The sequence below is a fragment of the Nelumbo lutea genome, chromosome 4 (assembly GCF_056320005.1).
Source record: "Nelumbo lutea isolate HS-2025 chromosome 4, American lotus-T2T, whole genome shotgun sequence".
NCBI lineage: Eukaryota > Viridiplantae > Streptophyta > Magnoliopsida > Proteales > Nelumbonaceae > Nelumbo > Nelumbo lutea.
In genome coordinates this window covers 29429071-29449350 of record NC_142687.1, presented here as the reverse complement: position 1 = coordinate 29449350, position 20280 = coordinate 29429071, and the positions used below count along the sequence as shown (strand labels likewise).

The following is a 20280-nucleotide window of genomic DNA, read 5'->3' as shown; positions in this document are numbered from 1 at the left end:
GATTCTTCTAAACAATTACCAACTTTTTTGAATAGAAGATTATGGGATTTGGGACTGTTTAATTTTTTGTCGTTGTTTGGATGGTTGATAAAGAGAATTAGATGGCACTCAAAAGGCATTTTTTACTTTTCAAATGTCACTTAACGGCTAATTAACGGACTGATTAATGGTAGATACTAGATTGTCAAATTTTGAAAATTTGGGTACTGAATCATCACACTTTGAAGATTCGGATACTTAATTGTTGCATTTTAAAGTTCGGGGATTAAATTATCACTTGAGCCAATGCACAGGGTACTGATCGAGAATTTTCCCTAAGGCTGTATTTGGTAGAGGTGTAAATACAAAATTACATTGATGTATTTGAAAAATGGCCCATCAGATAAGTATAAAAGATGAACCAGTCATGTAAAAGTTTTACACTGATATTTGTTTGGAAGACCACCAATTCAAGGCTTTAAATTTCGTATCAGCCAATACGTATCATTTTGGAAGAGTTCCGATACACGGAACATGTCTAATTACATACCCGAAATGGCCCGATACAAAGCTAATACGGACCGATATTCTCTCTCATTAATATCAAATTTAAGTTTAAATTTAATTTATCTCTTCTCTCTCATTAATATTAATTTTAATTAAGTCTTAAAGTTTGGGACGTCACTAAATGCTAATATAATTTAATTAAATGCTCATTTAAATTACCTTTGATTACATCATTTAATAATGTCATTAAATGTTATTTAAGTGAAATAACTTGTTATAAACCACAAACCAAATGTAACAAGTTTCCAACCCAAGTCATTTGCTTATAACAATAATTAATTAACAATTATGCCAACATTAATTACTTATTAGAATGACATGTTTTTTTATACTTAAAGTAATCTTTCTTGCCTTGGTGGATGTTTCCCAACAAATGCTATAAATTTGATTATTAATATTTATATAATAATAAGATGAATACAAGTTATATTGATTTATTAAAAGTTAATGTATATATTAATTTGTAAACATAATAAATATTATCTAATTCTATATATAATAAATATTAACTAATAAATGGTTTCAAAAAAAGTATTAACTAATAAATATTAATATATATACAAACGTTTTGGTTCTTCTATTATTTTTCAATGATTATTAATTATATCCGGATACTTTATATAAATCATTAAAGAATGGTTTTTATGTTTAAATAAATTAGTTATACTCACATAAAACTCATTTTTATTATTGTTCATATTTTTAAGGATTTTTTTATTTTCTAATATATATATGCATATCTTGATTTTTTGTCTATATCTATACGTTTTTAAAGTATATCTCGATACATCTCTCAAAATTACCCTTCTGATACAGCTTGGATTTCCGATACTTTAAACTTGCACCAATTATCTGAAAAGGGGAAGAGAGAGGGGGGATGGTGCTGTGAACGGAACTACAATGAATACAAGGAAACCGAGGTAAAAGTCCACTGCAACCGAGAGATTGCAGTCTGTTCTCGTTCTCGTCGCAGGTCATGTTCTTGTCGGAAGAAGAGAGAAGGAGGAGAGAGAGAAAGCTTCCAGAGATGGCCGCCTCTCTGTTCTTGTCGAAGGAAGAGAGAAGGTGAGAGAGAAAGCTTATAGCCTCTCTAGCTTCTCTGTTCTCGTCGGAGGAAGAGAGAGAGAGCACGAGCGATGTAATTAATACATCAAAAATTTTGATGTATTTATTACATCAAATATTGATGTAATTAAAAGATAAAATGTAATTACATGTTTATCAAATGTATGCAAACTCGAACCGGGTGCAAAGTTTTCCCCGGTTCGATTTTACACCTCTACCAAACGCAGCCTAAAGAATATTTCGTGCGTGAACAGTGTTGCCATCTCCGCCATGATTCTTTGAGTCTGAGGCATGATACAGGCTATCGGGGCAAATTTGGGAGGAACTAGTACATTTACGCCGCGCAACCTCCATTGTTAGTATATTTACAAGAAGGGTGGGAATTTTGTAAGGGTAATATTTAAAAATTCCAGAACAACTAGGGCATAGGTGTAAAAAGCGAATTTAAAACAAACAAAGATTTATATATTTTCTACTACCCATCGAGTGAACGAGGTGTTACTGTGTTAGGGCCGGAAAACAGAGGAGATGGAGGCGGAGGAGGAGGAGGAGGAGGAGGAAGGAGGGAAGCAGCAATAGCAGTAACGCCGGCTTTGCAACCTAATTTCCAGTCTGCAAGCCTCAAGAAAGAGCAGCTTGATAAGTTCAAAGTACGCTTCTGTTCTCTACTCTCACCCCTTAACTATTGAAAGACTGTTCAAAGTTAGATAAATTATTTGGTTAATTTGGGATTTGTAAGGAGGAAGACATGAAGGTTCGCTGCTTCTTCTATGTTTTGTTGAATGGGTTAGAGTTTTGTTTCTTCTGGGCCGAAGGTTGTATCATGAATTAAATGGTTATAATGATTTTTGAACGAATTTCTGTACCTGACGAGGGTCGAGGGGTAACAAATCAAGAAATTAGAAAGCTCCTTTTATGGCTATTCTTTCGCTATGATGATTTATAAGCTTTATGATAGAGGGCAGCTGTGCACAAGGATTTCAGAAATTTATACTACAGTAGTTTTTTGATAAACACATACTATTTTCTAGTTAGTATCTTGCTAAAAGAATTCTGTATAGTCTGACACACAAGTTGGGTGTATACAAGACCAATAGTTGCAATACAATAAACTGTAGCGGAGGTATTATTTTTTTCTTATGGGAAAAGAGAAATTTGATGGTTGTTCCCTTGATAATCTGAAACCAGGAATCGTGAGAGGTTCTAGGGGATATCTTTCCAGGGAGGATGGCATGGGAAATGTTGTCAGAGCTAAGGACCTAGCACTCATTCAAGGGCTCAAAATCTTTGTATCTCCAGATTATGAAACCCTTCTTGTGGATGGCAACTACTAGGTACTAGTTGATTGGATGTCTGGCAATTCTTGAGGTTTATGTGTTTATATAGCTTTTTTTCATAGAGGTCCAATCATTGGGAGATAGATTGAATATCTCATTCAAATGGATGCCAAATTGGCCATTTCTATGGTTGATCTTTAATTTGATAGAGGTGGTGTGTCTTTAGTGGATTTGTACAGGAGTCCCTTTTTCATGTATTAGGGAAGAGTCTTCCCATTTTTTATTGGCAGTCAATGGGGTTGTAGGGTCTGCCTTTCTTTCTTTATTCCAATAACGTTCTTTATATCAATAAAAAACGCACATGACTGAAGGGGGGGTGAAGATGGTCTAATTGAAAAATATGATTATGATCTAAATAATAAAATACCATAATAACCAATTCTGTTGCAAGCCAGGTCTTCAAGTTACAAAGCTCCCTATCAACCAATTGTAGATCAATCTTAGATCGTTCAATGTGTTCTCCAGTTAGTACTTCTTTCTTCCAAGTTCTTGCTAGCCTTTTTGACTACACCATCCTCTGAGTAACAATACATATATGTTCTTCATCACATGTTCTTGACAACTACAGACCATCCAAGTGTGTCAATTAAACTCCAACATCATGTCCAACACTTAGTTATGCTATAAGATCAACATGTGCATAACCAATAAGAAAAAAAGCATGTGCCTGGTCTAAACATGTTTGCTTGTGAAACAATTAATGTCCCACTCATATTAACTACGTTGTTCATGGCAGAACCAGAAATTTTGTCTTAGGGGTTGGGGGTTGGAGAGTGGTAATAGCCATTTAGTTATGCTATAAGATCAACATGTGTCTGCATTCATCAAAAATAAACAAATAAATAAGAGATCAAAATGTGCCTGACCAATCAAAAAAAGAATAGCACGTGCCTGGTCTAAACATGTTAGCTTGTGAAAAAATTAATGCTTCGCTCATATTAACTACATTGGTCATGACAGAACCAGAAATTTTGTCTTAGAGGTTAGGGGTTGGAGAGTGGTGACAACAATTTAGGCTGGAACTTCTCTCATGAAGAAAAGATGACATATTGACGTATGTAAGCATAGGCTGTGCTTTTAGACCATGGCCAAAATGGAGACTGTTGTGTCAGATACTTAGACAGTTGACACATCTAGCAAAAGTACAGAATTATGGAAAAGGTCTTCTAAATGATTAATTGGATTACAAGTGACTTCTATTTTAGCAATGCAGAAGGTAATACATTCAATCTTGTTCATATTATCAAATGAGAGACACTTTGAATTGACGCTGTCATGTTCCTGATCTATGCCAACTCAACTATATATTGGACCTTTTCCTACTTTATGTTGGTAATTGAAGTTTTAGGTTTATAATCTTGAAAACACCCCAAAAAGAGGTATAGTACATATTTAATTATGATTCGTTCATAAGGCATTCTACAGTATGGTGTTCATCTTTTTTTTTTTTTTTTTTTTGGGGGGGGGGGGGAGGAGGAGGGGATGCACTCTTGAGGGTTTTTAGTGGATATATAATGGAAAACCTTAGGGGGTCATTCCCTTCACTTCAAGCCCCTGCTAGTGATGCTGAATTCAATATCTGTTCATGGACGGGCTGTTCACCAATATGAATCGTTTCCTTATTGTAGTTTCAAGAAAACTCAGTGCCTTAATGGTTCAAGAAAACATTATTTTTTTATCAGTTAAGAAGGATAAATTTTATTAATTTGAGGAAAAATGAAAAACTGATTACATCCAGCAGGAAATCAGAGTCAGAGCTACAAAAAGATTTACAAAACTTCACAGAAAAGATGTCTGTAAACTCCTTGTTTTTCTAGCGAGTCAGCCATCCCATTTGCAGTCCTTCTGATCCAAGTGAAAGTGGACCTGAGCTCCCTTGCTAAACTTTCAATCTCTCATAAGAAATGTCTATAAATCCAGGGAGCATTACCTCTGAAGTTGGATCAAGAAATCACCAGTTTTGAGTCCCCTTCAACCTCCAAGTTTTTAAAATCTGCTTGTTTGACAAGTTTTAACCCCTGCATAAGTGCAAGTAGCTCAGCCTTTATTGCGTTTCCAACCTCTATGGGCCCTGAATACATAGCCAGCGCTTTGTTTGCTGAATCTCTGAACACAGTCACACACCCCCTATTCCCGTCAATCCCGGATTCCCCATGGAGCTCCCATCAAAATTCAGCTTTAACTTATTTGAAGCTGGGGGCTTCCATTCCATCCCCATCTTTTCTTTCTTCTTAGATGAAAAGGCCACTTCTTTCCAACCCACAATATATCAGCCACTGAGAAGCTATGAAACAGCTCAAGTGTTTTTACCCAATTAGCAACCTTTATCTTTATGGTTTCCACCAACTCTTCTTTTGATCTGCACTTTCCATTGAATATTCTTGCATTTCTTTCCTCCAAAATTGTCCACATCATAGCTGCCCTCACCGATTTCCACATTGTCCTTCGCTTCTTTGTCTGCTGCCTTAGGAAATTTGGGTTGAAGAGTCCCACTACATCTTGTGGGGAGCTCCACCTGCAACCAAAAAGAGAGCAAAAAGACTCCCGAACAAAGAGCACGTAAGGACAACGAATCAGTAAATGAGAAAGGGATTCACCATTTGCATAACAAAGACAACACACATGAGGGGAAAGGCAAATATGTGGCCTCCTCTTGTGAAGCATTTCACAAGTGTTCACCTTTGCAAGTGTTAGAGTCGGCTGTACAAGGGTAATACAGTCCTTTTATGTTTAGTTATATATGTACTGCTCTGCTGATGTGGCTCTCACTTAAGTGAGGGCACAATGGTAATCCTTGTATATCTTAGAAGAGTATAAATAAAGGAAGGGCCGACTAGAGGTTTTGAGATTTTCTATCTAGTTCGGCTGTGACTTTTCTCCTTCTTTTTCTTCTCTTTCTCCTTCTCCTTCTCTCTCTCTCTTTTCCTTCTCTTTCTTCTGATCTGAACATATTACAAACATCTAATATGAGTTTTATCATGGTATCAAAGCCATGATAATCAGTTCAAATCAGTTGTCTCCTTTTCTCTCTGTTCTGTGCATTCCTCTCTAGGGTTTTGCAGAATTCTCATTGATATTTAGGGAGTTTTCCAGAAAGGAAGAAAATGACTAGTTGTTTTCTCCTTTTGAGGGTGTTGGAGGACGAGACTCAAGGGAAGCCCGTGGTAGGGGACGTGGTAATACTCAGAGAAGGTGTACTCATTGTGGTATAGAGGGACATACTGTCAACTTTTGCTACGATCTCCATGGCCCACTTTCAAACTGGGCAAATCATGCAGCTGTAAATGGTGGTAGCTCAAGACAAGAATCTCAAGTCACTGATCAAATCTCCACTACATCTACAAATACTTCCAGAAAGGAGATGGTGAGTGTTTCACGAGATGAGTATGAGCGGTTCATTCAGGGTACATCTCAATAGAACGCAGCTACCCTTGCACACACAGGTACGACTTGTCTGGCATCCACATCTTCCCGTTGGATTATAGATTCTGGAGCTTCTAATCATATGACTGGAACTCCATGTATGTTTTCATCCATTTCTCCGTACTCCACTTCCCAATTTGTTACTCTTGCCAATGGCTCTACATCAGCCATATGTGGTGTTGGTAATGTTGACACTGACTCATTATCCCTCTCCTCAGTTTTATATCTTCACAAGTTTCCCTTTAACTTGATGCCTGTTAGTAAATTGACTCAGTCTCTTAATTGCTCAATAACTTTTTACCCTCTTGTGTGTTTCAGGATCTCAAGACGGGGATGAAGATTGGTGGAGGGCATGAAGCTGGTGGACTGTATTATCTTGATGGAGGTGGTTCGGCAACAACTCTTCAGTCATCTCTCTCCCCTTATCAGTGACACTGTAGACTTGGCCATCCGTCTCTTAGAGCTCTTCAGTTACTTGTTCCGTCGTTGCGTCGTCTTTCTAATTTAAATTATGAGTCGTGTCAGTTTGGGAAACATCATTATGTCTCCCTTAGTCCTAGAGTTGATAGTCATACATCGAGTCCTTTTTCTTTAGTCCATTCGGACATCTGGGGTCCAAACAAAGTAGTGTCTTATAATGGTTACAAGTACTTTGTAATTTTTGTTGATGATTATTCAATGATGACATGGCTTTATCTTATAAAAGAAAAGAGTAATTGTTTTTTTTCTTCCAGAAATTTTATGCTGAAATTCGCAATCAATTTGGTGTACATATTAAAATTCTTCATTCTGATAATGGCCACGAGTATTTTTCCACACACTTTCAATAATATTTGGAACAACATGGCATTATCCATCAAACCTCATGTACCTACACCCCTCAACAAAATGGGGTGACTGTAATAAAAAATTGTCACCTTTTGGAAACTACTCGGTCCCTCTTACATCAGATGAATGTCCCTAAACCCTTTTGAAGTGATATTGTACTCACATCTTGCATTTTTATTAATTGCATGCCCATGTCTATCCTTGAAGGTCAGTCCCCTTTCTCTGTTATGTTTCCCACGTTGTCTCCTTTTCCCCTTAATCCCAGAGTTTTTGGATGCGTGTGTTTTGTTCATAATCTTGGGCCTGGAATGGACAAGTTAGATGCTAGATCCACTAAGTGTGTCTTTCTTGGCTATTCTAGGACTCAAAAAGGGTATAAGTGTTATAACCCTCATTCTCGGCGTTATTTTGTGTGTTCTGATGTTACATTTTTTAGTTTGTTCCTTCCTTCTCTAGGTCGGATACTTATTCTCCTCTGTTGCCATCACCCCCTCTTCCAGTTCTTGTTGAGGATCCCGTTCCTCTTGTTCCAGTTGTGACCCAGTCTTCGCCTCCAGTGCAACTACCTGAGAGGACCACCTATCTAGCAAGTGTATACACATCGTCAGGCATCGGCTCCTCCCCTAGCTTCGTCACTGTAGACAGATCCGACAGCACCCCAGCCCCAACTCCAAGTTCTGACATTGATCTTCCTATTGCTTTGCGGAAAGGTAAACGCAGTTGCACTCTCCATCCCATTTCCAATTATGTTTCTATATCTCACCTTTCGGCTTCCCATCAACAATTTGTTTCTATGTTATCCTCTGTCTCTGTTCCCAAGGATGTCCAGGAAGCCCTCAATTCTCCAGGGTGGTGCCAAGCAATGGAAGAACTCTCGGCCCTGACTCGTACTCATACGTGAGACCTCACTACTCTTCCTCCTGGTAAGCATGTGGTCGGCTGTAAGTGTTTGCACACGGTTAAATACTTACCTGATGGAAGTGTTGAACGGTTGAAAGTGCGGTTAGTTGCCAAGGGTTATTCACAGCAGTATGGTATTGATTACACAGACACTTTTTCTCCGGTTGCCAAAATTGGGTCAGTTTGTGTTCTGATTTCTCTTGCTGCTATGTTTGATTGGCCTTTGTTTCAGCTTGACATCAAGAATGCCTTTTTACATGGTGATCTTCTTGAGGAGGTGTACATGGAGCAACCACCAGGGTTTGTTGCTCAGGGGGAGGGTAAGAAAGTCTGTAGACTTGAGAAGGCTATTTATGGACTTAAACAATCTCCTCGTGCATGGTTTGGGAGATTTAGTGAAGTGGTGAAGAAGTTTGGAATGAAATAGTGTCAGATTGACCATTCCATATTCAGCTATGAATCAAATCCTGGAAAGATTCTCTTGGTGGTATATGTAGATGACATTGTTATCACAGGAGTGACAAACCAGGAATTGATAGGTTGAAGACTTACTTGCATGATCACTTCCAGACAAAGGATCTTGGCAAATTAAGATACTTCCTAGGGATAGAGGTTGCAAGGTCCAAGAATGGTATTAATCTGTGCCAGAGGAAATATGTTCTTGATTTGCTAGAAGAAACAGGGTTGTTGGGTGCCAGACCAGCTAAAACACCTATGGAACTGAATGCTAGATTGGATAGTGATACAGGTGAGGAGTTTGAGGATCCGGGAAGGTATAGAAGACTGGTGGGTAAGCTTAATTACCTAACCATCACTCGACCTGATATCTCATTTGCGGTCAGTGTAGTGAGTCAATTTATGCAGAATCCGAGAATCCCACATTGGGAGGCAGTCCTAAGGATTGTGAGGTATTTGAAGGGTGCTTTAGGTCGTGGTTTGTTGTATAAGAGTGGAGGAAGTCTTGAGATAGAGGGATACATGAATGCTAATTGGGCCAGGTCCATATCTGACAGAAGGTCCACTACAGGGTATTGCACTTTTCTTGGTGGAAACTTAGTGACATGGAAGAGTAAGAAGCAGATAGTGGTAGCAAGAAGTAATGCAAAGGCTGAATATAGGGCTATGGCTCACACAACATGCGGACTGGTGTGGTTGAAGCATCTACTAGAGGAGATGGGATACTTGATTGACACTCCTATGAAGCTATACTGTGATAATCAAGTTGCAGTTCATATCTCCTCTAATCTAGTGTTTCACGAAAGGACGAAGCACATAGAAGTGGATTGCCACTTTGTACGTGAGAAGGTGCTTAGTGGAGTGATAAGTACAGCGTATGTGAACACAGGAAATCAATGGGTAGATCTGTTTACCAAAGGGTTGAATCAGGGAAGAGTGGACTACACATGTAACAAGCTGGGACTATATGACATATACTCACCAGCTTGAGGGGGAGTGTTAGAGTCGGCTGTACAAGGGTAGTACAATCCTTTTATGTTTAGTTATATATGTACTGCTCTGCTGATGTGGCTCTCACTTAAGTGAGGGCACAATGGTAATCCTTGTATATCTTAGAAGAGTATAAATAAAAGAAGGGCCGACTAGAGGTTTTGAGATTTTCTCTCTAGTTCGGCTGTGACTTTTCTCCTTTTTCTTCTCTTTCTCCTTCTCTCTCTTTTCCTTTTCTTTCTTCTGATCTGAATATATACGAACATCTAATCTGAGTTTTATCAGCAAGGAACACCTCCCAACAAAGAGCTTGAATTTTGGGTGGAATGGGCTTACTCTAAATCTCTTTCACTAGACTCCCCCCCACAAAAAATAAATAAATAGATAAATAAATAAATAAATATTGCACAAGGGAATTGAAAAAGGAAGTACAGGAAAAGGAACCATCAGAAGAGGTGGACCAAACTCTAGTGTCCTCCAAAGGTAGAACTAGAAATGCTGAATTGTCAAACAATTGTAGTAAGCTTTCACACTCGTTATCCCTAAAACCAAAGTCCCAACTCACACTTGATTGAGAGAAGGTGATGAAACTTGAGATAGGTCTCTGCTTATAATTAGAAATCAAGTAAAGATCGAAGAAAAGGGAACAAAAAGGAGAGTCACCCAGCCAAAGATCTTCCCAAAACAGAACCCTAGAACCACAACCCACATCAAATCTAATGAAGTTGAAAAAATTTGGATATACCTCTTGAATGTTTTCAAAAATCTTGTGCCACAACCTGTCCCTTTTCAATGAAAACCTCCAAAACCATTTTCCTAGCAATGAAGTATTTCTTTGAATTAAATCCCCCAGCCCTAGACCTCCCTTTTCTTTTGTCCTGCAAACATGTTCCCACTTTACTAAATGGTCTCTCTTTTCATTCCCCAAGCTCCCAACGAAAGTCGCTCATAAGTTTCTCTAACTCTCTTGCTACCCTCACTGGAACTCTAAAGGAAGGTGGACAAGAAATAAACTAGAAGGTTTGCTAATGTTGCTCTTATTAAAGTTTTCCTTCCACCAATGGATAAGTAATTTCTCTTCCACACAGCCAATTTCTTTGTGAATCTCTCCACCACTGGTTTCTAGAAAGCCTCTGATCTAGGGTTTCCTCCCAAGGGTAATCCTAAGTACTCTAAAGGCAAATGCTTGATCTCACACCCTAAAGTCTCCGCTATCACCCTCAGATTTTCATCTTCCAAATTTATTCTTGCTACATAACTCTTTCCCGAATTTATCTTCAAAGTGGAGATTGATTCAAAGGAATTGATTATTTCTCACAGATTTCAAATAGAAACTTGGTTGCCTCCTTCACAAAATAAAATGGTATCATCTGTGAATTACAAATGTGTTACTACAACCTCCAATCTTCCTACCCTCCAACCTCTAAACAAATTATTGTGATCTGCCTTTAAAATCATCCTACTTAGGACATCTACAATTAATGTGAAAAGGAATGGAGATAGGGGGTCCCCCTGTCTCAACCCCCTTGTTGCTAGAAAGTAATCTCTTGCCACACCATTAATCAACATCGAATATTATACAGACCTTAAGCATCCCTTCATCCACTTCCTCCACCTCTCCCCTAACCCAATTTTCTCCATGACTTACAGGAGGAAGGACCAACCCACAAAGTCATAGGCCTTCTCTTTGTCAAGCTTACACACCAAACCCTTCCCTTTTCTCCTCTTTTCTGCAACACATTAATTAGCCACCAAGATCTGGTCTACAATCTGTCTCCCTACAAAGACTCCTTGTTGTTGTGAGACTACCAAGGGCAAAACCTTCTTTAGTCTCCCTGCTAGAACTTTTGCTATGATTTTATAGAGACTACCCACTAAGCTTATGGGTTTGAAATCCTTTGGGATTTTTGCTTCCTTCTTCTTAGGGATTAGGGCAATGAAAGTTGGGTTTATTCCTTGGGAGTTTTCCCCTTCTAGAATCTTGGCTTGACAAGCATGAGAACATGGGTCCAAGTATAAGAGAAGCCACTTTGTGTTAAAAAATGTCATGCCTCTGTATCTAGTCAACCCCTCCTAAGACGCCAAATAGTTGGAAACCAACACTAGGTAATGGCATTTTTATATTTTGGACCCAAGTCCATTTAAATGTGGATTGATATGATCCATAGGAACTTTAAAGCAATGCCTATAAGAGGATCTATAATCTATGTGATATTTCAATGCATGCACAACATACCCACATTAGCCTTCTAGAAATGAAAGCATGTTTTTTGTTTTTGAAAGGATCTCTTTTGAAACACACATCCAAGAAAGCATTTCTATTTGTTTTCTGTTGAGCAAGAGCAAGTGAAGAGAGGAGAGGAGAAGAGAGAAGAGAGGTGAGTTGAATGACTGAAAGCCCTCCAGAACTTAGGGGCGAAAGAATGATTTTATTATTTATACTAGTACAGTCGAACAATATAAACAGAGGAGAAATTACAACAATACTCTTATGGTACTAAACCTGAATACACAAACAACTGTCAACACTCCCCCTCAAGTTGGAGCATAGATATCAATCATGCCCAACTTGTCACAAAGATCATGATGTCTGGAAAGGTTTAAACCCTTTGTAAAGATGTCCGCAAGCTGGTTCTCAGAAGTGACATAGGGGGTACACACTTCGCCTATGATAACTTTCTCTCTGATAAAATGCTTGTCAACTTCGATTGGCTTTGTTCTATCATGTAGCACCGGATTGGCAGCAATGCTTATAGCTGCTTTGTTATCACAAAATAGAGTTATAGGTTTGGTCACTGGGAAATCCAGCTCCCCCAATAAATTCTTTATCCAAATGCCTTCAGCAACCCCGTGGGCCATAGCATGATATTCAGCTTCAACACTAGATCTAGCTACCGCATTTTGCTTTTTACTCCTATAAAGGTGCAGTAGCCACTGGTAGACTTTCTGTCACTTTGGGATCTAGCCCAATCTGCATCTGTATGAACTTCAACTTTCAAATGTCCCTGCTTTTGAAATAACAAACCAATACCTGGATACTTCTTTAAATATCGGAGGATTCTCTCTGCTGCTTCAAGATGAGAAGACCTAGGAGCATGCATGAACTGACTGAGGACACCAACAACATATGCAATGTCTGGGCGAGTCATAGAAAGGTATAACAATCTCCCTACAAGCCTCTAAAACCGTTTCACACCCTTGAGCGATTCACCACAGTTGTCACCTAATTTATGGTTGGGGTCAATGGGAGAGTCAACTGGCTTCACCCCCATCTTTCCAGTGTCCTGAAGTAAATCTAGGACATATTTCCTTTTAGAAATGAAGATACCCTTCTTTGATCGGGCAACTTCAATTCCAATGAAGTATCTGGTAGGTCCTAGATCCTTCACTTCAAACTGAGTGGCAAGAAAAAGTTTCAATTTTTGAATTTCATCCTCCCAATCACCAGTAACAATTATGTCATCCACATATACAATTAGAGCAGCAATTTTACCTTCTCCTTTTTTCACAAACAGTGTGTGATCTGATTGACATTGCCTATATCCTTTCTACTGAACTGCCACATGGAATCTGCTGAACCAAGCTCTTGGTGATTGTTTCAACCCGTATAAGGACTTCTTCAACTTGCACACTTTTTGTTCATTGCCTTGGACTAGAAAACCAAGAGGTTGAATCATGTACACTTCCTCTTCAAGGTCACCATTCAAGAATGCATTCTTGATGTCCAGCTGGTGTAAAACCCAATCCAGATTAGCTGCAAGAGAGAAAATGACTCTAATGGAATTCATCTTGGCAACGGGGGCAAAAGTCTTTGCATAATCAACTTCATACACTTGAGTAAATCCCTTTGCCACTAAGCGAGCTTTATACCTTTCCACTGTTCCATCAGCCTTATGCTTGACTGTGAACACTCATTTACATCCAACTGGAACCTTTCCCTTAGGAAGATCAACAAGTTCCCATGTGCCATTTTTGTGAAGGGCATTAATTTCTTCCCTCATGGCATTTGTCCATTCAGGAACTGAAAGAGCTTCTACCACATTCTTAGGGATAGGGACACTGTCAATAGAGGTAAGGAAGGCATTGAATGAGGATGAAATGTTCTCATAGGAGACAAAGTTGGAAATGGGATGTTTAGTGGTGCACAATCTAACACCCTTCCTGTGAGCAATAGGACGGTCAAGATCATTAGCAGTAGAGGAATCATTTTCAATAGATTCAAGGACATCATTGGGATTCAAAATACCTGAGTGAGTATGATCCTCCCCCGAGGAGTCTGGTGACACTGGAGGTACAGCTTCTGGATTCTCTACAACTCTTGAATTTGGTTGGCCTTTGCGACGACGAGAAAAAACACGAAAAGGTGGAGGGTCAGGGAGAGAGGGAAGCTGAACCAGTTTCTCCTCATTCTTACACTCCCCCTGAGGAGAAACAGGATAGAAAGGCTCATCTTCAAAGAAATAAACATCCATGGAGATATAGAATTTACGAGAAACAGGATCAAAACAACGGTATCCCTTTTGAGTAAAGGAGTACCCAAGAAATATGCAAAGGATAGCATGAGAATCCAATTTCCCACGGGTGGGAGACAAATTTTGAACAAAACACCGGCAATCAAAGACACAAGGAGGAATAGAAAGAAGGGGAGCCTTAGGAAAGAGAAGTTGATGTTGGGCTTTGTACTCTAACCGACGAGAGGGCATACGGTTTATAAGGTAAGTGGAACAAAGAACAACTTCAAGCCAAAACCGTTTGGGAACATTCATATGAAGTAGTAAACCTCGAGCCAATTCAAGGAGATGTCGATTCTTCCGTTCGGCCACACCATTTTGTTGTGTTGTGCGGGCACAAGAGCTACGGTGAAGGGAACCATGCGAAGCAAAAAATTCCGTGAGGTCACTATGAAAAAATTCTTTTGCATTGTTTGATTGGAAAATTTGGATTTCAGTTTGAAATTGAGTGAAGACCATCCACTGGAAATCTTGAATGATTTTCGGTACTTCTTCCCTGGTTCGCATCGGGTATACTCAAGTATATCTAGAATAATCATCAATGAAGGTAACAAAATACTTGTAGCCACTCTCAGATGGTAAAGTAACAGGGCCCCACACATCAGAATGAACAATGTGAAACGGAGATTCAGATTTACTATTTCTTTGAAGAAAATGAGTTCTACAATGCTTACTCAACTGACACGTTTGACAAGAAAAATCAGAAACAGACATTGACTTAAACAGTTCTGGGAATACAACTTTCGAAGACTCAAAAGACAAATGACCAAGACGACAATGCCATAAATAGACTTTTTTCTTACAGGACTGACTCATAGACTCTATAACATGAAGATCAGCCTTATTCTCCAACATGTAAAGGCCATCAGCCATACGACCCCTACCAATCGTCCTCCCCGAGGCCAGATCCTAAATCACACAATGAGAAGGGAAAAAAGTCACTGAGCAATTCAAGGAATTAGTAACACTACTAACAGAAAACAAATTAATGGGAAATTTTGGAACATGAAGAACATCAGAAAGGGTAAGGCCAAGAGGAAGAGAGAGAGTTCCTTGACCAGCTATGGAAGAGTATGATCCATCGGCTCATCTCACCTTGTCTCTTCCAAAAAGAGGGTGATAGGTTTGAAAGTAAGAGGACGTACCAGTCATATGTTTTGATGCTCCAGAATCAATGATCCATGGAGAGTCAGGGGTGTGAGAAGCAACATGGAAAGCAGTGGCAGGGTTACCTGACGTAGATGCAAATGAGGTTGAGGGAGGAGTATCCATCTGACGAATGGCTCTACCATAGAGCTCTAAATGGTCACGGAAGGAATTCACAATGTCCTCCCTCGGGTCAAGTTCAGTGAGATGTGTCTGAATCATAGTGGAAATGGGGGGTTGATTCTCCCGAGTAGCCATGTTGGCCATGTGATGTTTCTTTGTACTTTGCTATCCGTACTTCTTATTCACCTCTGAACCTTGCTTCTTAGTCAGATCTTGAGCCCATTTTGGTTTCCCATGAAGATCCCAACAGGTATCTTTGGTGCGTCGGGGTTTCTGGCAATGAGTGCACCACAATTTTTCCTTATCTTTTGTTTTTTTTTCTGGAGATCTCCTTTTCGGGAAGAAGATCCCACACCAATAGATGTACCCCCTTTTGCAACTAACACAACAGCATCCCCACCAAGGTTGTTCATCAAATTTCTCCTACTTTCTTCAGATTGTACAAGAGCATAGACTTCCTGAACAGAAGGGAGATCCTTAGAGCTGAGAATCTGAACCCTGATAGATTCATACATAGGATTCAGACCATGTAAGAATGCAAACACCCTTTGCTGGGAGACAAGCTGTTTGTACTTCTTAGCATCCTCGTCACACTTCCAATCCACACTCTGGTAGTGATCCAACTCCTTCCAAACAGATGTTAAGTCAGAGTAATAGACCGATAAACACTTCTCCCCTTGTCTACAAGTAGAAGATGATGCCTGCAGTTGATAAATTTTGGCATAGTGTCGCAATTCTGAATATGTAGACTTTGCTTGTTCCCAGATTTCATTCACAGTTTCAGCCCACATGAAATTCTTTCTGATTTGAGGTTGCATGGAAACCAAGAGCCAGGACATAACAATATTGTTCTCCTGATTCCATCTATCATATTCAGCACTCCCGGAGGATGGTTCTTTTATCCTCCCATTAATATAGCCTATCTTCCCCTTGCAGTAATGTATAATTTGATCCCTCTTGACCACTCTAGGTAATTTAAACCATCAAGAGGGACAACAGCCATGGGAAAGGATAGGTCACCCCCACCCATTCTATTCAGCATCGAGGAAACTCCAGATGTGGTTGAATCTTCACTGCCCATGATATCTGAATAAAAAGTTGAAACAGCAACCAAAAAGGTACAGTCGTACAAGACTATCAGAGATAGGTCCTTCTGACCACCAGTTTCACTGAGAACAAAATAACAAATTGAACACTGCTGTTGCAGTACTGAAACAGGTCCTTCTGACCTACGGTTTCACTAAAACAAGTCTGCACACTACTGTTGCAGTACAAGAACAGGTCTGAATGACCTACTTAGTAGGGCTGATAGCTAATCAGTCAAGGAGATCAATAGGGTAGCCGAACAGTCAATTAATAAGATTAATGTTGAGCAGACAATTAGTCGGCTAAAACAAACCATCAATAGTCCACAATACCAACAAAAAAAGGTTTGAATACAGTTACTGTGTTAAGGAATACAGTCGCATAACAGTAGGGCAGCCGAACAGTTAAACCAAAACTCCTTGACTGTAAACCAAAGCTCCTTCTACGAATCCTCAAACAATAGGCAGCCGAACAGAAGATGAGCAATACTTCTTTTTGTTTCAGATGCTAGCCTTTCTGAAGACAGAACACCCTCTACGAACTGCAAACAATAGTCTCTCTACAGTCGAGCAGACAAGAGGGGCAATTTCTGGGCTGGAAGACGAAAAGACTCTGTAACTTCTGGGTCGAACTGACTTCACCAGATCAGGAGTTCGATTGGAGATAGCACTGGATACAACAGTAGTTAGCTTGACACCACCCTTCAGGCCTGGACGACTTGCTCTGATACCATGTTGAGCAAGAGCAAGTGAAGAGAGGAGAGAAGAGAGAAGAGAGGTGAGTCGAGTGACTCAAAGCCCTCCAAAACTTAGGGGGCGAAAGAATGATTTTATTATTTATACTAGTACAGTCGAACAATATAAACAGAGGAGAAATTACAACAGTACCCTTATGGTACTAAACCCGAATACATAAACAACTGTCAACATTTTCATTCTGACCAAGGATCAAAGTTTCAATATGATACGTATCTGTGGGGTCCCGATACACCTGTTTAAAGGTGTTTCGGGAACCCCCTTTTAATAAAAAATGTACTTAAAAATCCCCAAAACCAATTTTTGAAAAAAAAAAACTAAAAAAGTATTAACGTGCATGGTTTTTAGTACTGATACGCCTCTGCCGATACACGGGTGTATCGATACTTTGAACCATGCCTCTGACATGGTGTTTTAAAAAGAGGAAAATAAAAACATTCATGTTGGGGCAAACCTATCATGATTAATTCTAATTACAACATTGTCCAACTCTTATATGCTTATCCATGGTCTATATAAGGATTTAATTTTTACTGAAGCATGACATTTCCCCATGCATATAAAATGGGGCTCTGACATGATAATTGGGAAGCTCAGCTGTATAAAGAATCTTATGGTCACTCTCTTGACCCTTCCGTGCCCCCCCCACTCACCCTCACCCACCCACTACTAATTGGTTATGATTAACCCATCTGTACAGCTCTGGATCCTTAGCTATTTCCCAAATACTGGCAACAGGCAGACTCAGAAGGAAAGAGTCAATAATTTACTGATAAGTGATGTCATTGACTTACTGTAGGACCTCTGGTTGAGACTGTGTGGCCTGTTTGTCCGAGGTATCACCAACTTACAAGATGAAAGAACCATGGGAGTAGTTGAATACCACTTCAATAAATGACAAAACTACCACTGCACATGTCTTGGGGGAAAAACACTTCTAGAGACATACTACATTTTCCGTTTTGAATTCTGAAAACGCTTCCATAAGGCCTTTTTTTCTTTCTTTTCTTCCCCTTGTTTTAGATATTTTTTTCTCCTTAGAGAATTACTGTCTTAGTTTTTATTACTGTTGCCTTGTATTTTGTAGGAGCTACATAGGAGACGTTTACAAATAAAAGCAAGATCAAAATTTCATAACAATTCAAAAGGTTCCTTCTTGCCTCTTCTTTCCCATCATTGTGTATTATGTTTTAATTCATTGGCGGTTTATTTACCTTGTGGAAGATTGTTTCAGGACACTCAAGTGGGGCTGCAAAAGCCTATGAACAGGAGCTTGACTCCAAAGATAGTAGAGATGAAGATATAGCAATAACACTTGAAGATTCCAGTGTTTCCATGTCAGAGGGCAATAAGAAAATTTCTTCACTCAAGAAAGGCAAAGTAGAAGCATCTTCAACACCAAAGAAGCGCCAGAAATTGCATTGGGGGTATCAATTTCTCATACAACCCCTTTATGTAGAGGGATTCTTGTGTTTTCTACGGGTAGCATCTTTACATGCGTTCATTAAATCATGGATGTTTGCACTAATATGTCAGGACACGTCCTATATTGGATATATGCTTTATGGATGGAAATCATCTCAATTTTTTGCATATGTTACCTTTGTACTATATATTCATGGTTTCACTGCATGAGGTAACTAGATCGCATTAGCTTCTAATTTTTTTCCTGCTTTATGTTGCCAGGCTTGACACCAAGGAAAGATGGGAAAGGAAAGCTAACATGTAAGTAATTACAACCATACGAGTGCAACTCGACACTTGAAATTTTTCGGCTTTAGAAAGATGTATCCGACAAGCACTGAGAGCTGAAAGCCTTGGCATTCCTTTGTGATTTTATTGGAAATTATGATTAGAGTAAACAGAACTTTACATACAAGAAAACTAGTTCCTAGATGAACAAGGTCATCTCATCCATCACAAGCATGAGTTCCAGCATTGCAACAATGGAGATCACTTCTATCTGTGAGTCTTGAACCCTCAACTTTTGCAGTTAACTAGTGTTCATCCTACTGAAGAAGATTTGGGTACTCTTTGTATTCTTGGTATGATATTCAACATTGAAGATGGCAAACTTTGATTGGCTCGTTGGTATGTTACTGATGTAGTCTTTGCGGGTTCTCTTCTTAGCCAACTTCGGAAAACAGTGTGAGCTTCCATTTGTCAGTCATCGTGCCTACTTTGTGCAATGTATAGAGTTCTTGTATGTCAAAGATATGAAACTCACGCACTGAAGGGCATTCTCTAAACCAACTGTAGAAGTTGATTACGTTGACGCTATTGGATTTTATTTTGTTAATTGAATTTCATTCATACAATGTGTACTCGATTTCTCATTGCTGATGTCAACTTCCATCTGTTGGTGATATCTTGTGCAAAAAATGAAGAATAACTGCTCTATCTCTTGTACCGAAAGAGAGAAGCGAAAATTTCAGAGAACAACCAATGTTGAGGCGGATCATGTTGTAGGTCAAGCAATTGCTTTTAATACAAGAAGTTGCCGTTATGAGGATTTACTGGAGTCTAAACTTGATCTTAGCCAAAAGGCCGAGAAAGGTTTGCTAGTCATTACAGTGGATCATCCGTGTACAACAACAGCCAGCAACCGCGTCGAGTAGTATTCCATTGCAGGTGAAAGATCCAAAAGATGGGGAGTAAATGGCCAAAGATGGATGTGGATGATATGATCGGAGTGCTTGCCAGTTACAAGCACGTCGGTCCCTTCTCCCTATGGAAGTATAGAGATGTGCTTGGCACTGGCACAGATGACAGAACTTAAACGTCCTAAAATCCCAGCGGCCAGCGGATTTGCATGCGACCCAATGTCAGTGTGAAGTGTGAACTACGGGGGATACTTGACCCAGGGTGTATGATTGCCACATCCCAAGGTTGGTCTCTACTTTAAAGGATATTTCGACATTTTCAATTCCAAAATTAACATAAAATTACAACCATAGGTTGATGCTGTTGGGAGCTTTTTCTAGCCATGAAACCATGATAACCTGGGAAATCTGACACTTTTCATTTCTATTTTCCTGTGCAACCTTTTTTCAATGAATACATCTAAAAAGACGTGAGAAAAGCTTCCACATTGTAAGAGGTGGCAATATGCCA

General features: G+C 39.4%; 1 protein-coding gene across 2 annotated transcripts; it reads left to right on the top strand.

The window, feature by feature from the left end:
• The first annotated feature begins 1406 nt into the window (after positions 1–1406).
• LOC148854890 (uncharacterized) lies at positions 1407–19484 on the top strand. Of its 2 annotated transcripts, XM_088983289.1 has the most exons (6): positions 1407–1611; positions 1866–1966; positions 2122–2261; positions 18254–18314; positions 18401–18593; positions 18853–19484. In XM_088983289.1, exons 2-6 carry the CDS (start codon positions 1903–1905, stop codon positions 18893–18895), a joined length of 501 nt encoding a protein of 166 aa, XP_088839415.1. In that variant the 5' UTR covers positions 1407–1611; positions 1866–1902; the 3' UTR covers positions 18896–19484. The 2 variants fall into 2 exon arrangements, 1 of the variants encoding a protein (XP_088839415.1); XR_016112656.1 differs by lacking the exon at positions 1407–1611 and having other exon boundaries at positions 1947–2004.
• The last annotated feature ends 796 nt before the right edge of the window (positions 19485–20280 follow it).